This window comes from Homalodisca vitripennis, chromosome 8 (genome assembly GCF_021130785.1).
Source record: "Homalodisca vitripennis isolate AUS2020 chromosome 8, UT_GWSS_2.1, whole genome shotgun sequence".
In the NCBI taxonomy this organism is placed as follows: Eukaryota; Metazoa; Arthropoda; class Insecta; order Hemiptera; family Cicadellidae; genus Homalodisca; species Homalodisca vitripennis.
The window spans coordinates 14,133,181-14,157,797 of record NC_060214.1 but is presented as its reverse complement, the minus strand read 5'-3'; the positions used below and the strand labels follow the sequence as shown (position 1 = coordinate 14,157,797).

Genomic DNA, 24,617 nt, shown 5'->3' with positions numbered 1-24,617 from the left:
AGACTCTCTGGGCACCTGTCCTGTTGAAGTTCACAAAGGTGGATGTGGAGGACTCCTCTGCTGACTCAGGAGTTCAAAGAAGGACCTCTTTCGAAGCCTTTTCAGAAGTTGAAACCTAGACTGAAGAACCTTGGAGTTTTTTCCCGAAGTTTGCTTTCTAGCAGAAGAAAGCGTGAAGATCTCCCTTAGACTCTCTGGGCACCTGTCCTGTTGAAGTTCACAAAGGATGTGGAGGACTCCTCTGCTGACTCAGGAGTTCAAAGAAGGAGCTCTCTCGAAGCCTTTTCGGAAGTTTAAACCTAGAGTTTTTTCCTGAAGTTTGCTTCCAAGCAGAAGAAAGCGTGAAGATCTCCCTTAGACTCTCTGGGCGCCTGTCCTGTTGAAGTTCACAAAGGATGTGGAGGACTCCTCTGCTGACTCAGGAGTTCAAAGAAGGAGCTCTTTCGAAGCCTTTTCGGAACTTTTCGGAAGTTGAAACCTCCTGTTGTCTACTCCGCTGGGCTGTGTCCTCTTCAAGAAACCCTGGTGGTTGGGACTTTGGGTGACTTCCTCTTTTCTTCCTGAAGACGAAGCTGTCTCTAACAAAAGAGTGGACTACTGGAGCGGAGCTTTCTCTCCTTCTTCGTTAGAACCTTTCAAACGGGTGGATAAACTCCTCTTAGTGTACCTCCTGAACTTGCTTTTCGACCTCTCTTTAGACCTTTCAACTAGATTGAACCACGATTTGTTTACAGTAAAAGAGCTCTCAAAACACGTGCAACAAGCTCAAGCCTTTGAATAAAAGACAACTAGTTACCAAGGAAATAATTAATAATACAGAATTTTAAATTTATTTGGTATCCATGAAAACAAACAAATATCATTGTTTAGAATTAATTGATATTTTATTTAATTTTGGTACAGAAAGAAAATTTGATTAGTCAAAGTTTATGCCCCCCAAAACGATTTAGATCCAATAACTCAATAATATTAGTGGCCATTATGGTATTATTAGATCACGTTTATGCAGTCAAATTATTGTTTTCACACAACATTTCTGTAATAGAGACCCATCATTATGTATTCATGGGTGAAAACTAACTCGAAAACTTATAAATAGAACACTAATGTGTGGTATCAGTAAAACATCACAGCTCAGATTTATATCCCTCTATTGTAATCCAGTTCTCTAGAACTGTTTCTTGAAAAACGTTATCTTATCGCGCGATAGCTTTGGTTGTCCGCTCCATAGAACTTGTCTCTACTGATATTTTTATGGTTGCTTTAATTCTAAGGTTGCCTAACATCGACCGAATACTCTAGAGTGAGTCTAGACGTCTCAAGACAGAAACTCAATAGTAACAGCTGTTGAAGGAATCGTATTCGCATTTAGTATAGACACAGTTTAGTACATGCAGTTTACAAAACTCTACAAATAGACAGACACAAGGAGTATCAAAGAACCTGTTAGAACGCAACGATGGCGATATCGCGGAAGGTCAATAGATAACCTGACTTCTCTTTTTTTATTCCCTATAGCCACTGTAAATATTCTGTACCACAATGCCCAGAAATACCTATTATGGGTACCTCACGTGCATATAATCACAATTTTGTTCATTAAATTTTATTTGATAACAATGTTTCAATAATATACTTAGTACACTAACTGGCACTAAGTACACTAAAATTCAGATAATACTATACATTGTTATTGCTATTTACTGTACTATAATTCTTTTAATATCCTGTTTCATTGGAAACTTTAAAATCTATACATATTTTCCATTTTCCTAAAAAAAAAGAAAATAATATGGTTTTTGCTACCATTTTAAATAAAAATAACCACGTCGGTCCAGCCGTTGGTACCAAAGAACAACATTTTATTTTTTATTTATTTATATAAAATTGCAGAAAAACTATTAGTTTAGTTAAGTAAGCTTCACTGACTTAAGTAGTGTGTTTTACATCAATGTGACCAATATTTTGCCTCCTTTTAAATCCATTTCTCCCTACTTTCGATAGAGACCGTATAATATGGGTTGTCAAAGGAGTATTTCTTAACCAATGCGTCTGACACATTGGTTAGCATTTCAGCCTCAGGAAATACCTGCAATTTAGTTAGCATTTCAGCCTCAGGAAATACCTGCAATATCTTCATGTGGCCTTCTAAGGAGGTAGTATTTATTACCTTTGTTCCTAGAAGCTTCGGCAAATTCTTTTACTTTTGCTATACCACGGAAAGTCAGGGCATTTAAAATGTGGTTTTGGCAAATTCTTTTACTTTCGTCACACCACGGAAAATCAGGGTATTTAAAATGTGGTTTTGTAAAAAAGAGAAAGTGCAACTTAGAATCACATTTTAGGTGGGTACTAAATGCAAGATGAACTCATACTAAAAAATGGATCTTCCTTTTTTAATTTCATATGAGAAACGAAGATTACCTAAGTGACTGTAGGATTAAAGTTTGTAAAAAATATCTTCAGGTCCTATATGCATCGAGACAAATGTCTAAATTCATTTACTAGCATGACGACCTTGAAAATAATATATTTTTGCTTTAACTGAGTCGCATATCACTTTTGGGTTATATATTTATGGGTGAATATCGGACAAGAACCTGAACAGTACATTAGTATCACATAAAATAAAAGCTTTGTATAGGGTTATAATTAGATCAAAATGAAACTGTTGAAGAACATTTCAGAAAGGCAGTATGATGTTTATTTATATTCCAACTTTGCATACATATTAGGTGTAATTTAGAAAAAATTACCAAAATTAAATCTTTTTCACTAATATGCATCTAGAAAAGGTGAACTATCGTGAATATTATAGACATAATTTACCGATAAAAATCCATCATATAAAGGAATTTAAAAATAGACTTTCAAAATTGTAACAAGAGTTGGCACGAACCACAAACTTTTGAAAATCTTATTACTAACAATGTTGGCAAACAAAGTTCGTATGTATCTGAAGCATTGTTTTTTTTTTCAGCATAAAATGTTGGGTTTTTGTGGAAAAATAAGATTTGGAATTGTTAAAAAACCTGTACATGTAGGCTTTTACAACATTGACACTCTTGATTTAGTCAAAATTAGTCTGTTTGTAGAAAAACAAAATGTTAGCTGTACTAATGCTTTTTTATGTGTATGTACACTTAATAAAATAAACATCACTGAACTTTATAAAAATAATTGACTTATATGAACTAAAGCAAATTAAGCTTAACTGCTATAAGTTAAATTTACCTTTTCTTATTGGATTACACAAAAAGTACTGACCCCACTGACATTGGGTTTGTTTATTCAATGCCAATAACACAACATGAGTCCTTGATAGTAAATTACTTTTTGAAAAATAATGATGGAAATGCCGTGAATAAATGACCTAATAATTGATACAAAATATCTATGTACAGAGTGATTCAAAAGAATACCACAACTTTAAAATTTTGTATTTAATGGAAGAAACATAATAGAACCTTCTGTGATACATCATTACAAAGAGTATTAAACAAATTTTCACTCAAAACAAGTTCAGAGTTGTTTAATGTGACCCTCTCCAGACACTCGAGCAATATCAACCCGATACTCAAATTTACTCCACTCTGTCAGTAGCATATCAGGCATAACAGTTTGGATAGCTGTTGTTATTTCTTGTTTCAAATCATCAATGGTGGCTGGTAGAGGTGGCCGAAACACCATATCCTTAACATACCCTCATGAGAAAAAAATCGCAGGGGTAAGGGCAGGGCTTCTTGGAGGCCAGTGATGAAGTGCTCTGTCGCGGGCTGCCTAGCGGCCGATCCATCGCCTCGGGTAGTTGACATTCAGGTAGTCACTGACATATAAGTGCCAATGTAGTGGCACTCCATCCTGCTGAAATATAAATTGTTGTGCTTCTTGTTCGAGCTGAGGGAACAGCCAATTCCCCAACATCTCTAGATACTATAGTCCAGTTGCAGTAGCACCTTCGAAGAAAAAGGGACCAAAACCTTTATTGGCCGAAATTGCACAGAAAACGTTCACCTTAGGCGAGTCATGTTCATGCTCAATTATTTACTGTGGATTATCAGTGCCCTATATACATACATCGTGCCGGTTGACTTTCCCGTTAGTGTGGAAAGTAGCTTCATCACTAAACAAAATCTTTGAAACGAAAGATTCATCTGTTTCCATTTGAGCAAGGATAAACTCACAGAAATCGAGTTTTTAATCTTACCAGCTGCAGAAAGGGCTTGAACCATTTTAAGACGATAAGGTTTAATTACTAACCTTTTTCTTAGGACTCTCCATACAGTTGTTTGTGGAAGTTGCAGCTCTCTGCTAGCTCTTCGAGTCGATTTACCTGGGCTGCGAACAAATGCTTGCTACATTTTCATCACTCGGGCGCGGCCGTGCAGAACCTTTCCCTTTGCACAAAATACCCATTCTCTATAAACTGTTTATACCAACGTTTCATACAACAACTATCAGGAAGTTGAACACCATACTTCGTTCAAAATGCACGTTGAACAACTGCCGTCGATTCACTTCTGCCGTACTCAATAACACCAAAAGCTTTCTATTTAGCAGTCGCCATCTTAGCATGAACAGACGCTGACGCCTTGTCAAAAGCGCCTCAAGTGAACAAATGAGCAACTAAATGAAACTTTAGAGCTTCCTTAATTCGCCGACATATAGATCTTAGCTCTCCTTTTATTCTCTGCAGAGTTAAAAATTTCTAAAGTTGTGGTATTCTTTTTGAATCACCCTGTACATCTACATAAATAAATTTGGCATTGTAACTCTTTCTCATTTTTTCGATAGTAATAGTCTGAAAACCTATTCTCGATAGCCTATTAAATAATATTGGTACAATAAGTGTTAATAACCTTAATAATTAAAAATTAAGGTTTTTATCATTGTAGAATCAATACACCTCATATTTGTTGGCATTTCATACGCATCCTAGAAAAAATGATTAACCTTAGAATATTGTCCCAGGGTATTGGTATTGGTTTTTGTTTTGAACACTTTTCCTGAGAAAATATTAAAAAACACGATCAATCTACTATTCATATGCAGACTTTCCATCATGTTTTTCATAGAATGATATATTTGGAATATTCTGAGTCCTAAGTAGGTGACCTTGTGGAACACCATCTTAACGTGTTTGTCCACGCATATTGCTTGAAACCATGGAAACAGTTGTAATCATGATGAAATTAGACGTAAAACTAGTAAACACCATAAATTCATGTTATTTAAACTCTCAAAACTTTAAAATTTCAAATTGTTAAGCTTATAGCTTCATTACAAGAGACTGTTTCGTTGCAGGAAAGGAAATCAGCAACGGTGCACTTATCGATAAGAGGTGGAGAACAGACGTTTATGAACTCTGTTGTGACTGACACCAACCTGGATCTTCTGGTTCCTGATTCATGACGTCATCCTCGTCAACAGGATTATTCATATTTTATGTATTTCAAGACTTTTAAGCAATCTGTGATCAATGTAACAAATTTATACATGTTCGTCTTTTAACTTAAAAATGTTCTCAATCCACAAAAATATCTTATTGTTGCTTAATTATTTGTATATGTATATTAAGATTTGTACTTTTAAAATAAAAGTCATACTTTAATATTTATTTTTATATTCACAGTATATATATATGTATATAAAACAAAGTTCTAAAGCAGCCCGCACCAAACTAGTTCCATGGTGCTTGTTACGTTTGAATCCCTCCTCTATACCATGTGTCCAACACTGCTGCAAGTTTTATGTAAATGGAAATCACTGATACGCCTCAACATCGCTGAACACTGCCTTAAATGTTATCTGACTATTTGGCTGCGGTCTGCTATATTATATTAATGTGCCTCCTTAAGAAAACTGTTAAGGAAGAATAGCAGTTGCCTCATCAAAGGAAGAATAGCAGTGGGTATGTATTATGGTATATTATATTAAGGCCTCAGTCATTTGTTTCATCACTAAAAACTGATATTGTGGAAAATTGTTTTATAGCCCTTTGAGTGAGGTTGGCCCTTCCTCTGTATCTACACAGCGGGTACGGCGGTTATCGCAAGATAACCAGACCAAGCAACGTCGAGCGTGGCTGCTGCTTGGATAGTTGACCGCTGAGCGATCCTGTCCTTGCAAGCGTCCCGCCTGCCCGGCCATTGGTGGTGGTTCGGAAGTCACCTTTAAGCCGTTGGTCCCCAGGTTAAGTGTTAGAGAGGGCTTCTTAGTAGTGATGGGAGAATCGAATAGTATTCAAATACAGCCAGAGTATTCACATATTCGATACATCAAAATGAATTCGAATACTTTTGAAATGAATACAATTTCTCTGGAAGAATTGAATTCAAACCTGGAGTATTCGTTTATTCTGACAAATAGTATTCAAATAAAATATCCAAGAGCTGTATTCGTATTCATATGAGGTTTAAAATGAATACATATATGGAGACTTTGAAAAGAATAATTTAGGGGAGATTCATAATTTGAAAAAATAATTACAAATTTTAATACTTGAAAAAATGTATAATTAATTGTATAATTATTAAATTAAAAAATACATATTATTTCAGAGTTACGGTTCTAAGCAATAAAGACAAATATGAATATTTATTTCATATTGTTGTGTAAAAACAAAATATTATTGAGGTTTTCTGGCTTCAGTCTATTTCTACGGCAATTAGTGACAAGACCTGCTGTGGAAAATAGTCTTTCAGACGGAACTGAGGTAAACAAAGATATTTTTTCTGAAGTTCATGGGTATGACTTATTTATATGAGGCACCAAAAGCCAAAGGCACAAAAAGCAAAAGTATTTGAATACAGTGGTGAATTCGTGACAAACAAGTGAAATAACCCAGGAACAATAGATTGCGGGAAAGAAGTAAGACAGGTCTAGACTTGTCTGTTAGAAAAGCTCAGCTGAGCAAAAGTATTTGAATACAGGGGTGAATTCGAATTCACTGTATTCGATTCTTTTAAGTATTTGATTCTCCCATCACTACTACTTAGCCCTAACTTCGCCTGGTAAAATAAGACATTCTTTACTTTACTTTTTTACACAGCTCCATGTTCCCGGTTGCAATGTTTGTACGCAACGTTCCATTGTGCGCATGCAGCATTGATGCAGATCATTTTCCGTAACCCTAGAACATATTCATGTTCTACAGCATCCGTTGTTTACTTGAAGAGTTAAGATGGAAAAGAATGCATATTTTGTGGGCATCTAATTGATCATTTATGAAGTCAAAAATAAAATGTGATGGGCCCACACCATCTGGATAGCCCATTCAGAGAGCACGTGCAGGATATTAATACTGACATTTATTTAAAGTAAAGTTTGTTGCGCCTGCAATGAATGAAGTTCACACAATGTATGAATGGCAATAGACCATGATTATGTACGAATGAAACCAACTCATTGATGTTACAGAAGGGATAGTGAGGTCACAATCCTAGTGTTTTTATGAATGGCGAAAACACTTAAAAAGGTGGTTCATCAGTTTTTGGCTAATTTTTGTAACTTTAATCACAGCCCTTTAATAAAATTCCCAGAAGATAGAAAGAATAGAAAAAGAATTATAGCGGGTTCTTGTTGGAATGTAAAGACAGAGAGTAATGAGGATAGAGTATGTTTATCTATATGGATTTTTTTTGTATAAGTTGTAAAGACACAGAGTTACAAGGATGGAATGTGCTTAAACAGAGGTTGTTTTTTGTGTATTTATTGTAAAGACAGAGGGATGCAGTTCAGTAATCACTCGTAAAGACAGAGGGATGCAGTTCAGTAATCACTCGTGTAACAGCATTGGTTTTATTTCTGTTAAAAAAATAAACATGTACAAACGTTACATTTCACTTTCAGTAAGAATTTGTTAACGCAAAAATAACATTTTTTTAATGAATAAATACATTATTATGGATACAGTTATGTTATGTCTTGGTTAACTAGTGTGCATTGTAGAAATTTACAACAAACCTTCTTCTACAAATTAAATTTTGCTAAAAAGTAAAAAGGCAAATGTATGTATTTTACTGAAAAAAAAAAAAAAAAAAAAAAAAAAAAAAAACAATACAAAGGTATTGGTTTCAAATAAGGCTTAAACAACATTTTTTGTTTAAAAATGCCTGATCAAATTTACTCCAAGCATAATACGACTATAAGCTCTCTACCACTCAACCTAAAAAAACTTACAGATAGTTTCGATCATAATTCAAGCATACTTTTTTGCTTTAGACAGATTAGGTAGCCAAATAATTAATATTACTAAAAAAGTTTTTTATGTTCAAGTGCCAATATAGGCTCATTATGTAATAATTTACAAACTTTTTAAAACCATTTTTTATACCATTTAAACTTATAAAAAACAATAACAAGAATTAAGGATACTGCAGAGTATGTACATTAAAACAATTATTGCAATAATTTGATCAATTCAACAATAAGAGAATGTTCTTAAGGTACCTGATACATTCACAGGAATGGCTAACAAACTATTTCATAATAACAATAAAAACATCATATACATAAAAACAGCATATTTACAGTGGAATTAAACATTATAAATCAAGAATTACAGACACACACACAATGAGTTAAATGACAAGAGTAAAGCACAAAACACTACGTAAAATTAGGATAAAAACGGAAAAAAATATATCTGATTTCATGTTGCCTTCCTACAAAATATTGAGTTGTGTAATAATTCCTCTTACTTCTTGCCAATATATTCATTCGCACAGGAGAAAAAGTTATTTAACTTAAATCAACAAGAATTACTTTGTACTTCTACTATAAAAAGGGAGTATTTTATTTCACAAAATGGATGAGTCGGAGAATTAAATTACAAAAATTGATGTGTCAGAATATTAGTCAAAAGTTTAAATTTTCTAAAAACAAGGAAGCTATTTTTTATTTTAAGTTCAAAAAAGTTGAATCTATTGTGTGTAAAACCATTGAGAACATTGGCATTTTTAAATGTCTATGCAAATAAATTAGGTTGTATTTATTGAAAATTATTTTTATTTGACACAATCAAACAAAAACCAGTAAACCAACTAGCTGTAAAATCTGCAGTTTAATCTTCGCATGATAAAATAGTTCAGAATCGGAAGTTTTTTTTATGAGGAACAAACGTTAAATGGTTACCTTGATAGAGAGTAAAACTAGTACAACACAACAAATAATAAAAAAACCATGATTTGTACGTTCAACCAATTTCTTAAAACAAGTCAAACTAAAACTATTAATTTTTTAAGGTAAAAGAGTTATTACTTCTTAAAATAAAAGTTACACAACAAAATTGCCTTTCTATAGCTTTGTATCTTATTGAGTAGATATAAATAGTTGAAATTTTGGAACTATTACTAAACTATAAAACAGATATATAGTTAATTGTATTTGTCCACTGATATGATAAAAATTGTTACCATTTTCTCTTGAACATTTTTTTTTTCGGTAATTACCATTTTACACAAAAAGACTAAAGATTTGCACAGCAAACAAACAAACTCTTTGATATCAAAAGCAATCAATTCATGATAAGAACCAAATCTCTCGCAGTTAGTTACTTTAACTGCCATGTCTACTAAAACCTTAATCATTGCATTTGATACAGTTCATTTACACAGAAGTCTTGATATCAAACATTCTGTATACAAATAACAGCTGTTCTTTAATAGCAGCAAAAATCTAGCAGAGTTCACTACATATACAAAAGAAATGGCATTTCCTTATTTACTACTCAAATGAAAAAAATAGAATTAGAGTACTGGATACTTAATAATTATACATGTATATGAAATTAATCAGACAGTTCTAATATGAGCTGGATAACGATAAAAACATTAACACGTTCACAACGACGGCTTATTTCCTGACATTTATTTGCTATAGAATTTTTCAATAATAATAGCTAAAATCGTAGGCCTTGCAATTAAAAAAAATTATTTAAATATATTTTTTTTGCGTACTCCAAAGTGTACCTAAAAAGTAAATTTATCTTAAAAATTATACGCTCGATAGAGGTATTTATTTAAGAACGGGATTAAATTTAAGAAACCACCAAAATAGGCAAACAATAAAAACGCAATAAGGAAATGCATAGCAACGTGTACTCCTTCAGGTGTACGAAATACTTTACGGAAGTTCATTATGTACCCGATTAGGTACACAACATCATTTGTGAAAGATCGTGTGTACCCGATGAGGTACATGTCATCGTGAACGTGTTAAAACATACTAATAATAAATATATTATTATTTATGGTAAACAAGTTGAAAGATTAAATTATAGATTCTTGTTGGTATGAAATAATATTCTGGTGACTCTTACATAGGTATTCTTAATGATACACTTATTGAACTTTGATGAATGAAACCATTAATAATTATTCAAGTTATTAAAATATTATATAAATAGTTGCACTGCTGCCTATTCTCATGACAACATCGTCTGTTTAGTCACAAAAGAGCACATTACAGTCCACTACCTTAGAAATTTCATTCCAAATTGTACACAAAATAGTCCAAGATTCGGTGAGCCATTTATCTCGAACGAGCGGAGGACACAAGAGTGGCGAAGGTGAGTTTTGGTTTAGACGGTTCAAGGATGGCAATTTTGACACGGAGGATGAAGAACATCAAGGAAGGCCGGAAACTGATGAAGAATTGGAGAACATATCGGAAGAAAATTCTTGTCAGACACACACTTGCGGAGTAAGTAACATTGGGACTAACTCAAAAAACCATTTCGTTACGTTTAAAAAGCCCATGAACTGATCCATGAACTAGGAAATTGAGTACAACACGTTGAAGCCAATAGATGTCGAAAGGTGAGTTTTCATCTGTGACAGCTGCTCCGAAGGCAAAGAAAAAAGGTTTAAAGGTGTAAAGTGGATTCATTATGATAATTCAAAGCAAAAAAAAGAAAGAAAAAAAATCATCGGGAAGAGCAGTCCACACATCAACATTGACTTTAAAGAAAAACATGATTCACACACAAGGCAATGTGCAGCAGAAATCCATTGGAGAATGTCTGCTGCACTATTCCTTTCTGCTTGCAGGAAATGAATAGCACTCCTCAATTCACATTTGGCGGGAGAATTAACAGAGACGGCCATGTTCATGTGACTGCAGCTCAGCGCAAACTGACTACTAATGCACACCATGCGCAAAAAAAAAAAACTATCCTCACAGAATAGAATATAATATGCCTAACTTATACATTTATCTCTAGAAAATTTTTATTGTAATTTTTCCAATTTCAATACCAGTCATTTTTCAGAAAAATTCATGGTTTTGTGTCTAAAAGCAATTCTTTAAAGGATTTAATGATTTATATAGAGATATAAAAATGACATCACATTCGAACATTGTCACAACAAAATTTTTAATTTTGTGTAAAAGGATGATAAAATTAAGGGAGTTAAACCCAAACCTCCGAAAAAGACACTTATTACAGCCTAGTGTGGAAAAGATGAAATAACTTGCTTGGCATTAAGGAAGCTGACTGCACTGAACTCGAAAAAGTTGTATGGAAGTTAACCATTGGAAGAATAGTGAACTACACCCAGCTCACCTTCATTACACAAAAATCTTTCCAGTAAACAGAATACAAAAAAACACAAACCATCACCAGTAAATAATTTTAAAATATATGAATAACATTTTTTAAATGTTCCAATTTCAATATTTTGAAGCAAGAGAAAAGTAAACTGTTCTGCCATTAGCGTAGCTATTGCTGTTCAAGATTAATCACAAAGCAGTAATGCACATCCAATGTCAAAAACATGCGATTTTACCTCTTAAAAACCATTTATCATTCTTTGATACATTCACACTTATCATATGGAACATGTATATACGGAGCTGCTTCTAAAAGTAACTTAGATAAAATTCTTACTAAACAAAAAGGGCCATCAGAATTATGATGGGTTTTAAAATCTATTAACTGTAAAACTCATTTTCAAAGCTTAAAATCCTTATAGTTTATACGTCTTGAAAGAATAAAGTATGTCAAAGAACATAACAATGAAGTTCTAATTTAAACAAACCACTGCTGTAACACTCGGAACCAAGCGGTTTTGGATACAATTTGGAGTTTTACAAAAATAAAGCTAGCTACATCGGTAAAAATTCTTTTCACAGTTGCCCAATAAAATTAAGAAAGAGCTAGATTACAAACTAAAACAATATTTAACTGAGAAAGCACTCGTTTCCGGAATTTCCCTTGATACTCTAAGCTGAGAATACACAATAAAAAATTACAAAAACAAACAGTTAGAATCTATTAAATTTATTTCAAAAGTTTCTGTTTTGTTATCACGAGTATTTTCGGTCCTTTTCTATTCTATAATTTACCACAATTTTTTATTTGTCTTGATTCTATCCAAATACATACATTGCTATGTACCACTTATAGAATAAAATATATTTTGACTCGACTTGCGCAATAAAGAACGAAAAAAAAAAATGTTTGAGAAAGACATTTACTACTGACAGTTATTAGTAGGAACTAGTGATTGAGAATACTCTTGAGCCAACGAATAATTACGATAAAAATTGCACACTTCACTTCCTGACATCATAGTTTAAAAATAAATAAACACATAACAATTAATAATGCCCTGATCTAACAGCAATAAGTTACGACATTAACTAAACATAACAAACACTACACGCATGTCAAACAAATACACCAGTTCTTTTTAACTTTCCCATTAACCTAGCAGAGGCTCTATTCTGTGTAACTCCTCTTCAATTGCTGCAAAGCAGTATTTTCAAATACTTTTTCATCTAATTTTGTCCTAAATCTTTTAAAATTGTAAAATTATAAAAATCTTGAGCCTATAAAAGATTATACGCCACATAACATAGACAATCTTATAATTAAACATTCTGAGCATACGAGAGTATGTATTTAAATTTTTGGATTCAATTCCCTAACTAATACAAAATATTTACTTTTAAAATCTAAGCTCGAAGGGTGATTCGAACTTGCAATGTTTGCTGCTTCAGTTTACCAAATTGGGTTTTATTTACCGTGTACGGTGAATAATACGTGTACAATAAAACCTGTCATATCCAGCGTAATGTGGCAATAGGGTAGTTCAGATGTCGTTACAGCCAGTTATGGATTTTAGAATAAAATTGTAAAAATACGATTCTAGTCATAAAATCTGTAACTTTTAAAAATATCTGCCACTAAGGAACCAAAAAGTACGTTTTTCATTGTTAATGTGTTTTCGTTTCACTATGGATTTATTTAATATAGTGTTCATATATTGTATCTACTACTGTACCAATTTCCGATTTAATTTTTTAAGGCATTTGTGACAACCAACTGCACTAAAACACTCGCAAAAACTTTTTCCAATGAAATTGAATAAATTAATGATTACAAAAACTAAACTGAACTATTGATATTTTAAATTTTGATGGTTACATAAATTCAGTAAAATTTAATTCGAAAGGGTATAAATGCAATTGTATTTAATAAAAAGTAAAATCTTTGATAATGTACAATACTTTCAACTGTCCCACAACTCGTCTCAACGGACGTTCAAAAGCTAACACCAACAGCTGATATCACAGTTTTGCCAAGTTCATTTTTTCTAAAAATAGCAAAGGTGAGGTTGTCATGAGGGAAATAAAGCCCCTACTATACTCTCACCTCCCTCTCGCCCCAACAGCTGACGTGGAGAGAAAGTGATCAAGATAGCGCTTGCGGCATTCCTTGTTCAGTTACTTTTGTTTGTCACCAAGCCGGTTATAGAAGGGATATGTCAGGTTTTACTGTATTAGTTTCTAAATTTATTAAAGCGTTAATGTAAAAAATCTGATTTGTACAATACAAAGTGATTTGAAGCAGCAATATACGTTATTTACTAAATAGCTGTAGTTTAGTAAGAATATAATACATTATTATCAATTATTATCATCTGTAATAAACACTTTAATTTAAAATATTCAATACAGTTTTCATCCATATAACTAACTTGGGGAGAAGGAGACGATATTGGAATTTCAATAACTAAAAACCAATTCTCCATATCTGTCTTTACCTTCAATTTTAAGGTATTCGTAATAGAAAGTTTCAAAACCTTTAGCTACTTTATCAATTTTGCTTGGTTTATCAATTTATAATCGCTTAAAAAAAGCAATGTTCAAAAAGCCACACACTCAGGAAATTAAATAAAACCATTCTAATTTCATCAGGAGAGGGAAATAGAACTAGATTTGAAAATAACTATATTATGTAAAAGTTAAATATCTGTTGTATTAAGAGTAATGCTTTGTTCCAAAAAAGCAAATAAACTATTGCAACGCAAACTTAATATACTCTCTTATATTGACTATACAACTATTAAAATATATAACTTCTCAAACTTAATTAACTGAATATATATAAAACATTAGTTTGGTACAATTAAGATCTGCGTACTAACTTCACCGACAAACTCAAAACTTAGTAAGTATGAGCAACTTACTTAGCAACCAGTGTTTGATCTTGAAAGCGGATACTTACAAGTAAGAATAGCATAGGCCAGCTACACTGACGACATCAGTGTAAATACTTACAGATCAGCTCTCACTCGAACGATTAGTACATAATATCACATCACACATTATTATTATAGTCATAATATAGTACTTACAAAAAAATAACAATAGCACTGTTCTCATACACTAAACTTATTTAATGGTCTATCACAGTTAGAGGCCCGTGTACTGAGGGCTGTCGGGGGGGCCTTCCCGCGAGAACGGACTCGTCTTGCGCTTGTCTTCTACAGGTTGCTGCTCGCTGGAACATGTCAGCACATGTTGAAAATAATATCATTCTCAGTGAGAGGAGAGAGGAGGAACTAAAAGGATTTCTAGAGAGAGTTTGTTAAGGGATACAAGAATTCCTATCAGCTAGATTTTAATTTACAGCCTGATTATTTACTTTTTCTTACTTTCCAAAGGGATAACGAAATGATCTATTTAAGTGATGGATTTAAGTTATTTCCGAATGTATAATGTATAAAATAATACATAATATAATGTATAAAAACTTGTTTTAACTATGTATATTTTTAATATTCAGGGGGCGGACCCTCCACTTGTTTCCCTTCCCAAACTTTTTGCTAGATCACCCTGGCCCTGATCACTTTGTGTATGGGGCTGTTCCAGTACAAAAAGTATACAAAAACATTTCATTATTCAACAAAATTTTATTTGCATCTTGGCAAGTTTTTCGACGAAAAGAAACTTATTGAATCGTTTTAAATGAACTCAACATAAGACTGTAGTGTCTCTAAACATACAAGTGCTTATGTATGCATGTGATAAATTAAAACTTGGTTCCTATCATAATTACTTAATAAGAAATTGGAATCAATTAACAGCTGGCTGCGAGTATTAATTTATAAGACAAACCCACTGGTTGCAGGTATACAATTTTATTACAAAGTGCCACAACATATTGTAAGTATAAATAATGATTTTACGTTTGAGAAAGAATTGAAACGATACCTTTTTGAAAAGGCTTTGTACTCTTCTAATGATTTCTTATGAAATTTCATAGGAAAGTTGTCATTTTTAATATAGTTTATTATAAATAATATTGTAATCAAAAACTGTTATGTCGCCATATAATGTTTATATATTGATTTATATACAAATTGTGGATAAAGTTTGATTTGATTTGTTCGGAAAAATTCATTGTCACCCTAACGACAAATAACAACATTAAGAAAAACTCAGATTGGAAAATATACGTTTCCAACATTTATAGCATAAGTTGAAAGAGAATTCACTTTCAGCAGAACAAAATATGAATAAATAATTAAAGTATTTGATATTTTATAGGTTTTGTCATGATATTTAAGCATACCAATGACCAATTTAAAGCCTTACATTTAAACCAAATCTTCAGCCACTAAAATCACTGAATCCTTAAATTCATCTGAATCACTGTTTAATTGCACTCACTAATTTATTTACACACAATTGAGCAAAGACACCAGATGGTTAATGACTCACCCGAAGAATGGCATCAATGAAATGAGCAGCGGTTTACTCGGGGCAGTGGTGAGTAACGAGTGGGAGCTTGTCAGATGGTTCATGACACGCCGCAAGTATTGTTGCAGCCTCTGTCTTCTCTCCTCCACGAACTTTGCATCCTGTACATTACCGAAACACCAAACACAATTATTACCGATATTATACATTGTGTCTAATGGAGAGTTTTTTAGTTAAAAAATTGCCCTCAAAATGGCTGTTGCATGCTCCGTCTGTATTATAGTTGGACATAAATTATTATTAGATGATCTACATTCCATGGTAGAGGGATGGGGGTGCCCTTTGTCTAGCTCCCTGCACCTGCTCACTTGCCCTGTGTGTCCTACAGAGCCATAACCAAACATATCCGTTGTCTGTCAGTGGCATGTATTACATGTATTACTGCTTAGTCGGTTGTCACTAGTGTGTCTACTAGGTAACTCCTTACTGTTCTTCATCGTGTTATAGTGTTGTGTTTATGTTAAATTTTTTATCTTTTTTTATAGTGCGACAAGGTATGTTTTATTTTTTGAGAATAATATGGTAATGATGGGAGTAATCTCTCACATACCAGTTGGGTTAGAATTAGGTAATAATCAAAATAATAAAATATACTAATAATTAGTAGTTTATATAATTTTTCAGTTTTATTATACTACTGTACCATGAATTTTAATTAACCCTTTGAGTGCCGCTGGCATTTTCCCAAGTCATAAAGTGCTGGGCTGTTTTTTTTTTTTGTATATTTCTAAGCTTTTGGGAAAACAGCTGTTGTAAAATAACTATCCAACAGATTTGCATAATTTTGTTGCTGTCTTTTTTATAATAAAATAAAGAAAAAACAAAATATCATTACAAACAAAATTTGCTTTATAAAAATATAAAAATTTTAGTTTACAAAAATATTTTTTTACTTTTTTATAAAATGTTAGGTTTGCATCTAATTTGAGTGTATACGGTATTTTTTAAGATGTTTTTTCCTTCATACCATGATAAAGGCCATAAATTCCAAATAAAACCCATGTATAATATTTTATTCTACAATTAAACAAATATGTCATTCATATGTATAAACAAAATGCTGCCTGGTAACGACATTTTGTAAATTGTACTTCATTTGTCAGAGCTTATAAATTACATAGTAATAGTGTTATTTTTCACAATACATCAAATAAAACATCAAGACAACACAAATAAATATGATTAGTAAATGTAGAGACAAATACTTGCTTACATTTCTTTTGTATGAGTGTCAGAAACTTTGTAAAAACCAAAATAACCCTATTATATTTGCACTGAAAACTCACATTTTTCGCTTGGAGACAAATCAAATCACTACATTACTTTTATAAAGAAATACGGTAAAACTCTGTGTAAATTACTATTTTAGTTTGTATTAACTCAAATTCTTGGTTATCGGCACACAAACAACAAGAATGGTCATTACGCAACACGGTACGTCGTGACTGTAGACAAAATCATCGCGTAGGTACTTCGGTATTATCGCAGCCCATCATTTTTGGACGAGTTTTCCTTATCAGGGACCGAAATAAACTTCATTATACGTTCCTAATACTTTTCTTTTTCCATAATGAAACGAAAAATACTTGAAGAATAACGAATAGGCCTAGACAAGCGTCCCTTCAAGTAGGCTTAGATGTAGGAATCACTTGTTATTTTCAAATATTAAATGTTGTTCTTTTAGTTTTTGTTTTCATTGATTGTCGTAATAACTTGTAAACTTCAAAATAGATTAAAAAAAAGTAATACTATAATTTATTTTGTCCTCAATAAGAAAAACTCGTCCAAATATAGTGGCCTCCTTATAAGTACCCAAACAACAAATGTTTCACAGATCTAAGAGTAGGGAAACAACATAAAACTCGTATTTATCGATAGTTTGGAACCTATTGAATACAGCTATCTGGTTATTTGACCTAAATAACCTTGTACTAAATAAAATATTATCGAAATACGAAACGTTAAATTTAGCGACACTGCGGCACTCAAAAGGTTAAAATCAAATTAACAGTTATTTTTAGATTTTTATCAATAAAATTCAAATTTTAACTAAAATAACCTGTTTATTTTTTTTATTTATTCAACTATTACACAATATTTATAGTAAAAATCAGCTTTGAACTTAGAGAAAACACATTTTGTAGTTGTCTTGGCTTTAAAGGGAAATTATAGAATTCATTAGCGGCGTACGAAGGGTTTAATGTACCATGTACATAAACATATTAGTGGTTCAATATTATTAAATGTTTTGTGAGAAGCTGCTATCATGGTGGCAACCACACAACTTCATTGACACTTTCATAAGCTTTTTATAATATTCATATTTCTCTTGTGTTATCATTAGAAAGATACAAATCAAATTCATGTGGTAAAATTTATACAACGTAACAAAATAACTGATAAAATATACTGAATAAAAGTAAAAAAGTAAATTTTGGAAACTCAAAGTTTTCAATAAACATGTTTCTTAAAAAAGTATTTCTTTTAATGGAAAAGACATTTTTTATACGCTTCCACATTAAATTTATTTTATTTTAAATTTTTTATTCATTTATTTTTTTATTTATTATTATTATTATTTTTATTTATTTTATATAAATGTATTAATATTTTAATAAATGTAATGTGGAAGTATATAAAAAAATGTCTTTTCCATTAAAACCTACTTACTTCCACCAAGGATACAAAGCTGAAAATGAAAAAGTATTTCTTTACAGATTTATTTACAAATTTTAGACTGTATACTAAATTGTCAACACCCAAAAATGTGTTGAATTTAGTTTATACATACATGCATTTTAAACACACACAATTATAAGACACTTACAGGCTGGCCACCAGTATTACATGTTTTTCTGAGAATCAGTCAACCGATCTATGCTTGTTATGAAACCAGCAATACCATTAACCTTGTCTAGTGACAACAATCACTACAATTAAGCAAAAAATAGACAAGTGTGGCAACTCTTTGGACGGGTGTTCACTGAATGATTTTGTTCTTAACAACTCTTGAATCTTGAACAGCTCGTTAGCCATCCGACTAATGGTTCAGAATCCATCTTATGCAATTTATTACTGACAAAAAAATTATGCAATACATAATTAGTGCAAGTTTTTTCATTTCTAATTTAATCATAACATTTTCCTGGACCAGGTTTTTAGAACTGGCCAATGACTGTATTAAATTCCCAATACTTTTCTCTGTCAAACTTGAAGAAGTTCTAGAAACAGCAAAACAGCAAAATACATATTAGAGAAATGATCCAAGTGCTCCTTCAATATGCATGCAATGCCTATCTACACCGGTTTCGAATATACACCCAATCAAGAGACAACAAGAAGATAGTTGACGACCTCCTTGATAGCACTACCGGCAAATCACAAAGGAAAATAGCAAAAATATTCACAACAAGAGAAACAGGCACATATTACAGCACATGGAGGACAATACGGGGAACATACACGAGAGCAAACACTTACCAACCACCATGCCTACCTAACAACGACAAGGAAATGTTTGCTCAAGCAGCAATGCAGGAACAAAGAGAAATCTGGAAATCCAAAGAAAGCATATTGCTACACCAGCTAAACAATATATACAGGGAATACAACATGTCACATCCAAAAAGACAATCTTAAATTACAAGAGCTTAGCAATAAAACACAAAACAAATATGCCATAATTAACCTAAAAACAGGGAAGTTCCTCACGCAAAAGGAAACAATAAGCCCAACACCATACCGTTTCGGTTTTGATGGAGCCCGCTTAGTACAAATTGAAATGGACAAAAGTGGAAAATACAAGACTGTCACGAATAACACAGCAATAAACCATAACATCTTAGTCTCAGCTGATACACTACTCCTGAACGAACTTTGCCTTTACAACAGCACAAAGCACATCAACATCCAACACACATACAGTAAAAACCTTAACATAATACAAGGCGTACCAGGATGTGGAAAAACAACATTCTTACTTAACAACTACAACATTGGAGACCTCATTCTATTTCCCACAAGAGACTCAGCTATAGATTTCCGACAGCGCTTTAAAAGCAAACATCCAGACTATGCCCAATCAGCGTGTAATGACACATTCCGAACTGTACACTCATTCCTAATAAACTCAACACAACACCTAAAACGAGGAAACACCTACAAGAGACTTTACATTGATGAAGCTCTAATGCTGCACGCGGGAGAGATATTGTTTGCAGCTGTCCTATCAGGAGCTGATGAAGTGATGCTTATTGGCGATTGCAACCAAATACCATATATAAATCGAACAAAAAACATAGAAGTTAAATACCACGACATAACAGAGATAGCCAAGACCACGAAAACACTAAACACAACCTACAGATGTACAAAAAGTACTACAGCCATAATATCAAAGTACTACGAACAAGGAATTAAAACAACAAACAAAATAGAAAAAGAGCTTGAGATACGGCAGTACAACGGACTGGAGGGTCTGAATCTCATCCCGGAAAAAAAGGAATATAAATACCTAGTATTTAAACAGTCAGAGAAAAGGGAATTAAACAAGCTGGGATTTAAGGCATCCACGATTCATGAATTCCAAGGCAGACAAGCCAAAAACATAGCTGTCGTTCGAACATCCGCCAGACAGGAAGACATTTATGAATCACTGCACCACTGCATTGTTGCTGTCTCAAGACACACAAACTCATTTTTATACATAACACCGAATAGCAACGACAAACTGGGGCAATGGATAAAACAAATAAATCTACTCAGCCCACATTAGCTGTCAGAATTCTACATAAATACAGAAACGCCCAATACCCAAAGCAATATAGAGGAGCCGCAGATAGTACTTCACACACCTTTTTTAGAACGAAGATCACAACCAAAAGAAAGACACAAAAATCACTTGAATACACACACCATCCCCACAAAAACTACAACTCCAATCAAGACCCAAAAACCACCAAACACACCTTAAGATCCTTCACCAAAACATCAATTGGTTGTCAGGTAAGATAGATAGACTGGCGCACTACCTACAAGAAGAAACTCCTGACTTTGTGATAATAACAGAACATGGCCTGTCAAAACAAAATCTACAAAACACATGTATAGAAGGCTACTCACTTGTCGGAGGGTTCTGCAGAAAAAATCATGTCAAAGGGGGCGTGGCGGGATATGTAAGAAAAAGCGCAGAAAAACAAGTATCGCTATTATGCACAAGCGGAGAAGAATCCGAAATGACTTGCGAAACCGCCCTCTTTGAGCTAAAATTTAACAAGAAATTGCTACTGGTGCTAGGAGTCTATAGGCCCCCGAGTGCAAACCTTGATACAGCAACAGCCATCATCTCGGAACAACTCGAGAGAGCACTTACTGCCGACAGGCAAATAGTCATAATGGGTGACATAAACGTGGACAACTTAGCTGCTGACAACACCGAAAAGTCAAAAATAGAAGACCTACTAATGCCATTTAACATTAAAAGACTTAACCTACCACCCACACGCATCACTAATAACACAGCAACATCAATAAACTGGATATGCTCTAACATAGAACCCCAACATATAGAAACCTCAGTAACACAATCAGGACTATCAGACCATACTGCACAAATAGCAAAAATAACTATAAAAAAACCTATCAATAGCAATATTAAAGAAAACAAACGAACCATCAACAAGCAAACAATAGACCTTTTCAGAACACAATTACAGGAACAACACTGGGAAAATGTAAGCTCAACTCAGGATACAAACGAAGCCTATAATAACTTCAACACTACACTGCAGTCAATCCTAAACTTCACCTGTCCACTGAAAACAACCAGACCCAAACAACAGAGAAAGCCACAGATCTGGGATCAAGAGTCCACTAGGCTGAGAAGTGTATATGTTAAAGACCTAGGAAAGGAACAACTAACGGGGCAACCTGAGGTCAAAGCTAAAACAGCTGCAAGTAAAAAGGAATATGACCAACATCTCAAGCAGCTCCGGAAAGAACACTCCACTGCCTATATCAACAGGGCAGAAAACAAGTCTAGAGCTCTGTGGCAAACAATAAACCGAGAAAGAGAATCCAAACCAAACAAGGAAAACCACATCAACCTCCAAATAGACAATAAAATAATAGACGACCCAACAGAAGTTTCCAACCATTTCAATGATTTTTTTTCAACAATTGCTGAAAGGACACTTAAAGATTTTGACAACACAATAAATAACAACATACCAGATTTCCTACCAGCAACAAATCATGTTTTTCAATTTAGGCGGGTTACACTGGACGAAGTTCAAACAACCATCCAGTCATTAAAGCCTAAAACCTCATTCGGAATTGACGAAATATCAGCTAAAATGATCAAAAATTGTAAAAATGAAATATCACCACCCCTAACAGAACTGATAAATAAATCACTCTCACAAGGCATTTTTCCAGATAAATTAAAAATATCAAAAGTCTACCCGAAATATAAAAGTGGACCAACCACAGAAAGAAACAGTTACAGGCCAATATCCTTAATTTCAACATTCTCGAAAATAATAAAAAAAATAGCGCTCACCCAACTCATACACCATCTACAACAACATAACCTCCTCAACAATCAGCAACATGGTTTCTGCAAAGGCAGATCGACAACCACTGCCATAATCCAACTTACTGAATATATCTTAGACCAACTTGAAGAAGGATGCACTGCCACAAGCCTCTTCCTCGACTTCAGTAAGGCGTTCGACTGCCTGAACCATGAACAACTTATCTCCAAACTACAAGGGCTGGGTGTACGAGGAATGGCGGCGGAATGGTTCAAGAGCTACCTTTCCAATAGGACACAGCATGTGGAAATAGCCTACACAAAGGACAACGCCAAACACAAGACACTTTCCAAAGCCACCAGTATAAGAAGAGGAGTGCCGCAGGGGTCAGTACTGGGGCCAGTTCTATTCATCCTCTTTGTTAATGACCTGCCTGGATGGATAGGTGAAGCAGGCCACAATATAATGTATGCTGATGACACAGTACTCACTCTCGCCGACAGAACAACAGAAAGGCTAGAACTAACAACCAGCATGCACTTCCACAGAACAAAACTCTACTGCTCCTCCAATGATCTGGTCCTAAATCAGAACAAAACCGTACAAATGACATTCACCACTAAGCGCAACAACACAAATGTATCACTACCCGGACTACAGACACAAACTTCTACAAAATACCTAGGCATCATAATTGACTCCAAACTATCCTGGAAACCCCACGTCGATCAGCTTAACAAGAAATTATCCACTAGCCTGTACACCATAAGAAGAATTAAGCAAGTATGCAGTCCAGACGTGGCCAGAGTTGCTTACTATGCCCTTTTTGAATCGCACCTCAGATATGGTATTGCAGCATGGGGAGGGGCGTCAAAGGGCAATTTAGATAAATTACTTGTAAAGCAAAAAAGAGCAATTAGATGCATAGCCAACTTAAACTACAGGGACAGCTGCAGGGAGTCATTTAAGGACCTAAAAATACTCACAATAGTATCACTTTATATAAGGGAAGTCATCATTCACACAATTACAACAACACAGCCAAGACACCGAGACCTACATCAGCACAACACCAGACACGCAGCAAACTTCACCATCCCACAGCATCGCCTGAGCCTGTTCGAGCAAAAACCATCTTACAAAGGTGCCCTCTATTACAACAACCTTCCAGAGCACCTCAAGAGAGAACAGCCAAAAAACTTCAAGAGGCAACTCACAGCATGGCTTCTGGAACGGCCGTTCTACTCAGAGAATGAGTTTATGGACTTGCTCCAGTGAATTGCTGAAATTTATTATAATTTTATTTATTGACCATTTGACGTGTAACTGTTCTCAAAGAATATGTTAATAAAGAAATAATTGTCTATTGTCATAATTAGCTGTTTTTGCCACAACTATACAAACTATGTTTCCAGTAGCCCTTTTCTCTTGCCTGAATCATTGTAAAATTTCATTTTTTTTGTCGCCAACAACTCTGTCTACAGTTTTAAAAAACCTCACATTGCCAACTCTCTTGACAGTCTTCAAAATGTAGCAGCTTTCTCAACAACTTACCCCAGGCTTTATCAGCAACTCTAAAGCACAACCTGCAATATCCACTTGTTTTGTCATCGTCCACATTTCAACAGATCCAGGATGGTTTTGGAGTACATTGGCTTCTAGCGAACAAAAACAAACCACCTACCTTATTTCCCAGAGTCTTCTTTGGTGGGAAAAAGAACGTTCCGATGACCGGATACTGTTTCTTTAGAGTCTTGTGAAGCAAATAGAACTGAGCGTATCGACGGTAGACGTTCCACTCCTCATCGCATATTCTCAGGTGTATCTAAACATGGTAAACCACACGGATATTAGGTACACTTAAATGTAATAGAAATAACTACTTGTTTACCATTATAAAACAATAAAGTGTTAAGAGAAAATTTGGAAAGATTTTAAATATTTCATTTTATTTGCTGTGTTTGGCAACACATACAATTGCTAACTGCAATTAAGGCTCAAAACCTCAAAAGAATTGACTAGTAGAATTTT

At 33.8% G+C, this 24,617-nt stretch overlaps 2 protein-coding genes across 3 annotated transcripts in view; one reads left to right on the top strand and one right to left on the bottom strand.

The window, feature by feature from the left end:
* The window catches only part of LOC124367328 (protein MCM10 homolog), a 29,335-nt gene extending 23,710 nt beyond the window's left edge, over positions 1–5,625 (top strand). Inside the window, exon 12 of one of the 2 annotated variants that reach the window (XM_046824061.1) lies at positions 5,305–5,625. In XM_046824061.1, the coding sequence (XP_046680017.1) occupies positions 5,305–5,412 (108 nt within the window). In that variant the 3' untranslated portion in view covers positions 5,413–5,625. The remainder of the gene's footprint in view (positions 1–5,304) is intronic. The other variant, XM_046824060.1, reaches the window with a different exon arrangement.
* Positions 5,626–14,246: 8,621 nt separating this feature from the next.
* Positions 14,247–24,617, bottom strand: part of LOC124367326 (sorting nexin-29) — a 30,306-nt gene continuing 19,935 nt past the window's right edge. Inside the window, exons 11-13 of the mRNA XM_046824059.1 lie at positions 24,271–24,411; positions 16,015–16,154; positions 14,247–14,791 (exon numbers count right to left, since the gene is read on the bottom strand). Coding sequence (XP_046680015.1) covers positions 14,704–14,791; positions 16,015–16,154; positions 24,271–24,411 — 369 coding nt within the window. The 3' untranslated portion in view covers positions 14,247–14,703. The remainder of the gene's footprint in view (positions 14,792–16,014; positions 16,155–24,270; positions 24,412–24,617) is intronic.